At 33.8% G+C, this 11,174-nt stretch overlaps 1 protein-coding gene across 1 annotated transcript; it reads left to right on the forward strand.

The window, feature by feature from the left end:
• The first annotated feature begins 2,287 nt into the window (after positions 1-2,287).
• On the forward strand, positions 2,288-8,837 carry LOC133289022 (uncharacterized). The gene is made up of 4 exons (XM_061486875.1): positions 2,288-2,709; positions 3,786-5,451; positions 5,723-7,203; positions 8,731-8,837. Exons 1-3 carry the CDS (start codon positions 2,349-2,351, stop codon positions 6,903-6,905), a joined length of 3,210 nt encoding a protein of 1,069 aa, XP_061342859.1. The 5' UTR covers positions 2,288-2,348; the 3' UTR covers positions 6,906-7,203; positions 8,731-8,837.
• Positions 8,838-11,174: the final 2,337 nt, after the last annotated feature.

Raw genomic sequence — 11,174 nt, forward strand, 5'->3', positions numbered from 1 at the left:
AACAACTATTTTTACATTTTCCTACCAAACTTACTTTCCACCCATTTCCCCACTAATCACATTTGCCTATGATTCATAAAAATTTCTCCCCAACCAAACGCCCCCCTAAGGACAAAGTCTATCACATGCACAACTAGCTTTTTAAAAATATAGTGAACCTCACCATTTTGCTCTCTCTGCAGAAAATCGAAGTTTCTCGATAAAAGGAGAGACATATAGCCCAACAATTTATATATAAACATATTTTTATCAATGTCTAAAAAAATGAAATTACATTAATCCTCAATCTACTCTCTATAATTTACTCTTCAAAATGGCTTTAATTGCTTTAAAGAATGAGATGTTTATCATATTATAGAGAATAATTTTATCTCCTACATGTATATAAAAGAAAAAAATATATTTCTTATAAACTTTTATATATATGTTGGAGATAAAATTACCCTGTAACATGATAAATACTAATCTCTAAAAAAATTAAACGTTATATTCTCGTATACCATCCTAATGTCAAATACTAATGCATGATTATTGCAAAATAAGGGTTTTCCTTGATACAATAACGTACGATTCAAAATTTGAAGTTATAACTCCTACTGATCGATAAATTCATTAATTGGAAAAGCGATTTACAAAGTACAGTCACGTGACTTATATACATAGACATGGTTAACCTGCAAAAAAGGTAAAGCTAAGCTAAGACTGTTGCTAGCACTAACTGACCAGGAAACCTAACTGAACAACATAAAGTTGTTGATAAATAAAACTGAAAGTAGCTAAACTACAAAGCTACGTAACAGCCTCCTCTCCACGTGTCATTTTAGCAGTTGCTTCAGATCCTTATATTTTGGTTTTATTCCTTGTATGTCCCTATTGTTTTCTATTTTAGGCAATGATGTACTTACAACGGTAGTACTGAAGATTCACTCCTGTTTTGGGGAAATTTTTATTGTGCATCGGATGCACTCACTTGGATGTATCTTTTTTCTAAGATTAGAAATTTTTTATATCATTAAAATCCTTATCTTTTGATTTTATTCCTTGTATGTCCCTACTGTTTTCTATTTTAGGCAATGATGTACTTACAATGGTAGTACCGAAGATTCACTCTTGTTTTGAGAGAAAAATTTGATACACCGAAAGCACTGAATTCGATATTTTCTTTATTATAAAGGAGTTTTTTTAAAACTTCATGGGAAATATAAAAAAAAATGGATAAAAACTTTTTTTCCCCCTTTAATAAAAAGGACAACAAGTTCGGTTATTTCAATGCATTAAATTTTTTCTCATGCTGGGAACATTGTGGATGAATCTGATAATAACCTCCCGTTAATTATCTAAATCTCTCATCATCACTTAATCCCGAACAACTTCAATAATTGTCTTTCATTATAAAGTGAAAACTGTGTTTAAAAAGTGATTGAGGCTTATTTTTCTTTGAAATTATAAGCAAAACATATTGTTATTCTTGTGTATTATTTTATTTTATTTTATTTTTAGCTAAAAAAATATGTAATGTTTTCACTTCCACTTTCAATAGATTCCACAATCACATAAGAAAGGATTCCTTTCCAATTTAAACTTCAACAAAATCTTATATATATCATTAAAGCGAGATTAAAATTCTTTGTTCCCTGGAAGTTTTATTATTATTGTTTTAGGAAAATATAACAAGATAAATATAATATGCAGTGGAATTCTTTTTATCTTTTTGCTTTCTGTTTAAAATTTTATAACTTAATTTAACAAGAAAATTCTCACTTTAAAAAGAGAAAGACCAGAAAAATAGATTCTTAACAGACAATGTTCCATTTGTTTGACATTTGACTATTATTGTTCTAAATAAAATAAAATAAAACTAGGGTTTTATGTTTGTTATGTTATATGATGTAATATAATTTTCCTACGCACACAATTTTATGTGGATCTTATCTCTTGATTTTTCTCTCTCCTCTCTTCTCTCTCCTCTCTCTTCTCCTAAACTTAACAAACATAAAACCCATAAAACTAATTGAAACAATTCAAATCTGTTGTTTTTTATTTTAAAAAAAACGTTACATTTTGTTTTTTTGGGGAAAGGAGTGGCCATCCCCAATATACAAGGAGTTTGGGCCCACGATGTGCAATTAGCCCAAAACTTTAGCCATGTGGATATATCAATGAGCCCAACAAGAGTTCAGAACTAACCCAAAATGTGAGGATTGGAATATGCTGTCTGTGAGGGTTTTAGTTTTAGTACTAAACCCTCGTCACTTTTCATTTCTCGCACAAATGCTGCTACCGATCGGTAACTGTAACTGCCACTGGTTCCGTTTCTGTTCTCATTCCGATTTTCTCTGAGCCCAGTGATGAGGTCCCTTCTATACAAAAACCTCTTGTTTCTTTCTTCTTCTTGTTCGTCATCACCAGCGCGTGCGCTTCATGTTCGGCTTCAAGTGTGCGAGTTGTCATCCTCGCCGCATTACTGGAGGCGCGTGGAGGAGGAGTCTCGAAACGTGAGGGTTTCGGTGTGGTGGGATTTTGAGAATTGCAACTTGCCGGTGGGCGTTAACGTTTCGAAGATCGCGCCTGCAATAACGGAAGCTGTTAGGGCCAATGGAATTAGAGGTCCTCTTCACATTACCGCTTTCGGCGATGTTCTGCAACTCTCTAAAGCCAACCAGGAAGTACTTGCTTGCACCGGGATTCATCTATCACACGTTCCCAATGGTTACTTTTCTTCGTTATCTATTATTATTATTAATGTCAATTTGAAATGTCAACCATTTTCCTTTAATTAGCATAATATGATAGTTGCTAGATTTTAAGGTTATAGTTTGTTGTGTCACCATACATTTGTATCATCTTTCACCATTATGCAACATAATTTACCTCCCTAAGATTTACGTCCAAATCAATTTCAGTGCACGGTGTTTAAAGCCTTACATTTTATCTGTCTTATGTATCAAAAATGTATTTACCTGCTGATAATTTGGTTAAAAATGGACAATTCTTTTGCTACGCCTATGAACATTTTCTTTTCTAAAACATAGCATCTTGGGCTTTTATTTTTTGTCTGCAGTGTACGCACACAATACACAGTCTCTCGGACTATTGTGTTTTACAAGATAAACCTCGATGTATCTTGTTATGCTTCCATGCAATTAAGGCAAAAAATAGACGACTTGTAGTGTTTCCGAATATTCAAGGGGCTGTATTGTGTGTTTTTGAAACTTTGTGGTGTAAATTGAGGTTTTGGAAATTGGGGCGCTAAATTGTGTGTTTCTTTTTTTTTGTATGTGGCAAGCAGTTCCATGCTGATTCATTCTTGTGTATAATTGTGTGTATAATTGTGGATCTAGCGCATAACTCTTTTTCTTTTTTAGGTTTATGAATAATCACCAATGGTTTTTGAACAAGGCAGTTTTTTTTTAAAGGATTTAGATTCAATTAAAGGCTAAAGATAAGTTTGATTTGAAAGGTAACGAGTAAAAGTAGTTTTCTAACTGCTTTTGGCACTAGGTAGTAAGATGAAAGTAATTTTCTGCTTCTGCATGTCTGTTAGTTAACTTCTGCTGGTTACAGTTTTGAATGCAGTGTCTTTGTTTGTTAAGGGGCTTGTTTCTTGTTGTTCGTGTGAAATTTCATTCATATTTGAGATGGAGGTGCAGCTAATAAATCATCGGAAAAGGTTTACAGCTTGTATACTAGTATCTATGGCCCATATAGCTTCAGGAATTTCTGAAATAATTTATTCATCTAAATTTTTTCCTTTTCAATAATGTATTTTAAGTACTTTGTTGCAGGTGGAAAGAATAGTGCCGATAGATCTCTTCTTGTTGATCTTATGTATTGGGTTTCCCAAAATCCTCCACCTGCTCATCTCTTTCTGATATCTGGTGATAGAGACTTTGCTGGCACACTTCACCGTTTAAGAATGAATAACTACAATATCCTGCTCGCAGTTCCAGGGAAGGCTCCTGATGTTCTTTGCAGTTCTGCAACTATAATGTGGCAATGGTCTTCATTGCTTAAGGGAGAAGATCTTAGTGGAAAACACTTCAACCATCCTCCTGATGGCCAGTTTGGTTCTTGGTATGGAAACTCTAAGGTGCCTCTTGAAAAGCCTGTCTCAGCTATAGAGCAGTCTACCTCTTTACAAAATGTGGAGATCTATGAACCTTCCTCAGACTTAAAGTTAGGTACAGTTCCCGAGTCAGTTGCAAGGAAGGTTAAGAGTATATTGAGTTTACATCCAGAAGGGATCTCTATCACAGATCTTCGTGCAGAATTGGCAAATTGCGATGTGCGTTTGGATAAAAACTTATATGGATATAAAAGGTTTTCCCGCTTTCTATTATCAATTCCAAACTTACAGCTCCAGGCTTTAGGTGATGGAAAGTTTTGTGTGCATTCGATCCCCTCTGACTCTCCTGAACCCTTTGAGAGCAGTGCTGTACCATCTACGGCATCTGCTGTTAAGAATGACAGAAGGGCCTATGCAGCAACTTCAAAGCTAAATAGTGCGGGTAAAAATATGGCTAGAGATGCAGATGGGACACCCTCAATGGCATCATTGCATGAAAGGAGTATGGATGATGATCCAAAATCATTCCAACCGATTCCTTCACAAGATAAACCCATTGAGAAAAATGCAGATGGTAAATCATCATTCCCTTCATTGGTTGAAAGAGATGTGTGTCAGCCCCCAAATGAGTTGCGAAAAGCCTCTCTGGATAGTGAGAAGGTTGTGGATGTGGCTAATGCACAATTGTCTGAGATTCAACAGCTGTCCGAGGCCAATGAAGTTTCCAAAACTAAGACGGGTTCCTTAAAAACAAGATCTAAAAAGTCATCTGATAATAACAATGTTAGGTCTGAGGATGTAAGTCACAAAATTTTGGAAAAAATTACAAATTCAGGGAATCACTATGCTGGGAATGATTACAAAATGGTGGAAAACAATGGTATTGCAAAATATGAATCTGGAAAATTTAAAGCCAAGGACAACTATGAGAAGCCAACTGGAAAGGAGGTTGATGAAGTTTGTCGCAGCCCTAATTCTTCACCACCAGTTGATGACTCTCTGGTTGACAAAAGACCTGTTGGTAGTGCAGAAACCTATAGAAAAAGACCAACTTTCTTTAGCTGGATTGGAAGTTGGTGGCCATTTTGGAAAAGCAGTGCAAAGTCTGTTGATTCGGCTGCTCATCAGAACAAGGTGGTTAGTCATTTTGAGGATCCCAAGTTATCTGAACTGGAACAGACTGGTAGTCATTCTGAAGAGTCCAAGTTATCTGAACTGGACAAGACTGGTAGTCATTCTGAAGAGTCCAAGTTATCAGAACTGGGCCAGAATGTTAGTCATTCTGTGAAGCCTGAGTTATTTTCTAATGATTCCTTTTGGAATGTCATGGAATCTTTTGTTTTCACACCCAACGGATCGCTTCTTTTCTCCCAGTCAAGAAGCAGGTTAGTGTGCATAATATTTTTGTACAGATCTTTTAAAAATGTTCCCTTTTCTGTCGATAATAACCAACATTTGGCGTCCATTTGTTCAGTGCTTCCTTGTTCTAATCTGAACTTCAACTACCAAAGAAAGAAAGAAAAAATGTAACTAATTACTTGTATCATAAAGTTACTGTTGAAAGTTGTGTGACCCTTTAGATATTTTATGGTGATCATTGTGTAGTTACTACTTGAAAGAGTAACTTAGTAATATTCTGCTATATGTTTGTGTCAGGGAGGATATGGCACATAAATTACAAAAGGACGGACCCCTGGTTCTTAGATCTCTCACTGAAAAAGATATCCTTCAAGTGGTGGATTTGTTAATAGCAGAGAAAAAATGGTTGGAGGAAAGCCCCTCCCAAGAATTTCCTTTTAAGGTAACTCAACCAGTTCAGAAGAGCTCATTGATGGGCCAATCTCATCGTGCAAATGGCTTGAGATCTCTCTTTCTAAGTAGAACATCACAGTCCAGCTTGCAAAAATCATATGAACTTGATGTGGAGAAACACAATCAGAGTATTCCTCATACTAGAGTTTCTACACCTGCCACTGAAACGAAATATACTGAGAGGTCTAGAAATGATATGTTACAAGACTGTCAGAAACTAGTGAGTGAGATATTGAGGAAACACCCAGAGGGATATAATATTGGTCGTTTCCGAAAACTATATGTTGATAGGTATGGCTATCATCTTGATTTACAGAAGCTTGGTTATCAAAAGTTGGCATCCTTATTACAGATAATGCCTGGGGTTAAATTAGAGTCGACTTATATTTTTCCTTCCGTTCCTGCTGTTTGTGCTTCTGATTGGAAAACTTCTATTCCTAAATCCCAAGTAACCGATGCTAGTCCTGCAGTCTCCAACTCAGATAGTGAATTATCTGATTCAGCCCCAAAAGATGATAACATTGACTCTCCATGGGAGGAATTAGGTCCTGTTTCTGTCAACAATTCCAACCAGAATGATCTGGAGTCAAAATTAAGTAAGAAAGCCAAAGAACTGGATACATCAAAGCCACCTGTTTATGAACCTATCGTCTCAGGTTATGATTCTTCTGAATCTGAAGGAGATAGCTCTTGTTTAACTCAACCAGAAGAGCACGGAAAGCCTAAATGTAATGAACAAGACAGTTCTCTTTGGGAAGCTCTGGATTTGTGGCACAGCAGCAAGGAAGGAGAGAATAGTGTAAAGAAGCCAGACAATGTTTCTCTGGCTGATCTTTTAAATTCATCCACTGAGTCCACCCAGTGTACCCTCTTTTCACAAGTTCCTTCAGGGAACTACAGAGACAAGCAAAAGACTCCAAAGAATTATTCATTTGTTGCTGACCCGGTCTTACCTAACAAGGACAAGCTGGTTGATGGGATATTAGATGGCTTCAAGAAAGCAGACGAGTCAAAGATGCAAAACTGAGGAGCTTCTGGTGTGAACTGGACCTGGGTCCTAGAATTCCATATTAGGAAATTTGGGATTCTCATAAACACAAGAATTCAGACAGGAAGAGATGGTGAACTGCAGTTTTAGCTGGCCACGGTACTGATGTTTAAATTGAGGATTATTCAGATGGTTGCTAGATGCAGCTACGGAAATTTTTTCCATTTGCAACTATGCTATTACTGCTGGAACAATTATGGTCTTTAACATGCTGTCCTGGCATGTGATCCTATGGCAATGACTCATAACACTCTTTACAAGGAGCATGAACCTTACGGTACGGTATCTATACGATTCTTTTTAAGGGCTTTATCCCCTCCCCTCCCTATTAAGTTATCATTTTATAAAAATTTAGGAGCACCGTTAAAAGTATAAATACCCAAATAAATTAAATTGTCAATGATTAGCAAAAACTTGCCATCTCGAAAGTATGCTTTTGTCAAATAAGCAAAAAAAAAAAAAAAAAACAAGACTTATTCATTCAATGTAGATAACTTGTTCATTCAATGTAGATAACTTATTCATCTCGAAACTTGCCATCTCGCTTTTTCTACATTCAATGTAGATAATTTATTTACATTGAGTCCAAAACGTTGTTTTGAAACAGAAATCAATATATTTTTGTAATTATAATTTATTTCAGGGTTATAATAGTCTTTTTATTATAATTTTTTAATTTTTCAACCCAAAACGACATTATTTTGGAAGCGAACGTAGATAACTTATCTACGTTCATTTTAGAAACATTAAAGCAAAAAAAGCAAGATAATAAATTAACAATGTTAAACTGCATGTTTATCTGAGATGAATTCAAAAAACACCAGCGTTTATTGAGGTAGTTTCATAAGAAATTTTGATATCCTTTGACTCAACGGTAAATGCCCTTATATACTCATTGCAGTAAAAGTGCAAAAGGGCGTTGAATGCATAATCTAAGGGTGAACAAGACATTCATTTTATTCTTTTGTCTTATTTTTTAATAAAGTTATTTTTTTTTCCACTTCTGTATCTACACAGTTTATGGAAAAAAAAATTTGTTTGATAATATAATTTATTTCTATTCCCACTGAATATGTATTTAATACATAATGTATTTAATAAGTGGTGTGTATTGAATCCAGATAATATATTCTAAGATGTATTTAATAAAGTGTTAAGGAACAAAAAAGCAAAAAATAAAAAAAAATTTGTTTTTTCTGTCAATTTAAGGTGTGCATGTCAATCATTTTAGATGCATTTTATTTAATATAGGGAACATAAATGGTTAGAAATATTTGATAAAACATGTTTATTATTCTGTTGCAGAGAATGAATTGTTTGCTTAAGAATACAAATTAACAAAAAATGAGAAGTAATTTTGTTTTCCTTGCCTTTTTTTTCCCATGACTATTTATTAATTATAAACATTGTTGAATGTGTTATTAATATTAAATATACACTATTTGTTAAATACATTTTCATTTTTTGGTATAAAATAAGTTGTGTTGTCAAAAAAAAAAAAAAATCCCCTTCAGAAACTCTTTCTAAGCACATAAAAAAAAAAAAAAATCATTTCCTTACAAAAATAGTTTTAAAAAATAGAATTTTTATGTTATTGGGTTACGGGTTCATTATCTGATATAGAAAAAAATAAATTTGTTTTTATCAAACATTTTTTTTTAACTATTTTTGCGGAAAAAAATTGGAAATGTTATCGTGCACCTTATAAAGCAACAATCAAACCTTTTTTTTTTTTAATATATAGAAAGGGTCGGGGGTGGCTTTCGATGCGACTAAACAACGACGTTGCTTGATTGATCTGTAGGATTTGGGGAACAATGATTCTTTCAAGATGGAGCGGTGACTCAGGTGTGGTGGTTTGGTAATGTTAGTACGGTGGTTAACGCGGCATGGTTTGAGAGTCAGGATCGTCGATAGTGGCTTTGGCGAGCTTGCTAGTGAAGTATAGCTTGCGGGTTGGCTTGTGAGCAGAGGTTGATAAGGAAATAGAAATTAGAAGCCAAAAATTCTTTGGATAAACTTATTTTTTATTTTTCTTTATTAAAACAAGTTATTTTTGTAAGTGCTTCTCTATTTAGAAGTATTTCCTTTTTTAAAAAATAATATAATATGAAAATAAGTCCGGGTAAACAAATATTTTATGTAGTATTAGTAAATTTTTGGGACTTTAATGTTTTAAAGCCGTGTGAAGAAAAAGGAAAAAAAGAAAGGAATGCTTATGATTAATACCAACGTTTAACAAAATACGCTTTAGACATTAAACCACCTTTGAAAGCTTTGTTTTGATCCAACAAGAAGTTTATTGATTTTTCGGATTTATGAATTTGGAGGTGTTCTTCAAGATGTAACCGAATAACTCATCCCACCTCAAAACTGATTTGGATTTACTGTCAAATTTAGCTCACATTTTAAGTTGGTTTAATTTGATTGATATCATATGATGTTTTACAATTTACATGTTTTGGACAATTATTGATAAATACTGATTATTTTTTCTAAATAATTTTACATAACGTTATTTATTTTTAAATTGATATTATAAATCATTGATTAATACACATGTTTTTCCTTTGTTAATTGTGACAGCAAAGGGCGAAAACTACATCCTCTCTTGTTCATTTAAATATTTAGTATTCAAGTCGGATCAAGACCAGGTTGAGATTCATATATTTTTTTACCTTTATTGATGAATATATTAATCTAAGCAACTAACAGATAAAAATGATAAAAATAGAAATTTAAATAATTTAAAGATTAACCTTATTCTTATCCCTAATATATAATTTACAATACACAATGTTTTATAAATTATCCTAATACAATCAAGTTAGCTTAATTATAACCCGATATTTGGTAAATCATAATTAAACTTACTCAAATCTAAAAATCCGATCATTTTTATTGTTTCTTTTTCAATTTTTCAATTTCTCAATCCAAGTTTATTTTAATTTAACATTTTGTACTACATTTTTATGAAAAAAATAAAACGAATATGAGGGAAATATTATATAAATTTATTATAATGTTTATAAACAATGGTGGTTGACCATTATGCCCCAATTTTTAAAATAATTTATCGCTCTGCCCTAATTTAAACTATATATTTATTGTAACCCTTTTTCTAAACTAAATAGCAATCTGCTCCCTCTAGGGTTAGCCTAGTGGTGTGGGGTGTGTGTTAGGAGTGTATGTAGTGTAGGGTGTTGTGTTCAATTCCTTGTAACCTCCACACAAAAAAAAACAATCTGCTCATGTTTGACCAGTCGTTGACTGATAGTTACTAGAGTAACTAACTCGTTAATCGTCTCAATTACTTGAGTAAGTCATTTAGTTGAGTAATTGGCTCAGTCACATGAGTAACTATCAGTCAGATGCTTATAATTGGAGCTTTGCCAATATTTTTTTTCCTCCATGGAGTTTATCACCAATTCGCACTCGTTTTTTTTATCTTCCTTCCAACCTAACAATTTAATTCTTACCCCACCATCCTAAACATCTACTCTTATCAAATCATTATCATTATCCTTAGAACTTTGAATTTTTGTGCAAAAATCTAAACCCATCTCCAAACTCTAATCCGTGACAAAAATGAGCTCAAGTTCCCAACCATATATTGCAATTGTCTACCATAATAATAGGCAATTTGAAGGTCCCAATGGTCTAATTTTTGAAGGTCATAGAAAAACAATACAAATCAAACACGACACTACATACAACGATCTCAAGAGGAGAATTTAACAAAAATTATGTCTCGAAGGCAATCGATGTGTTTCTCTCGATAGTCAGGTACAAGTCTTCTAATGGGTGTTACCTATGTAATGATGACAATGAAGATGTAGACTATATGATTGATGCATATCTTGGCTAGAATGGCCAAAAGTTTATTGAGATATATGTTGGAGTTGACTGTGGTCAATCGTCTTCTTTACCCATTCAATCGATGCAGATGAGCACAGAATAGTATGGTGGTCACAAAGACAAATTTGTCTGCTCATCTACACCTCTACCAATGTTAAGTCAAATCACATCAGGGGATCAAGAAGACGATGATTCGTTGGATATGAACAGTGATGAGGAGATAGAACCTAAAGTGTAACTCTACTAGATGATTCATTGGATACTGACACACAGAGGGTGGTTTTGATAATTCATCGCCTATAGTCTTCAATGGTAGCATGATGTTCCCTGTCATAAGTGGCAGCCTCCTCAGCATCGAAGTCATATTCTAGCAACTTTGTCCACATCTCC

The sequence above is a fragment of the Gastrolobium bilobum genome, unplaced genomic scaffold, assembly GCF_033153095.1.
Source record: "Gastrolobium bilobum isolate Gb01-03AN ecotype WA unplaced genomic scaffold, APGP_CSIRO_Gbil_v1 utg6024, whole genome shotgun sequence".
Lineage (NCBI taxonomy): Eukaryota > Viridiplantae > Streptophyta > Magnoliopsida > Fabales > Fabaceae > Gastrolobium > Gastrolobium bilobum.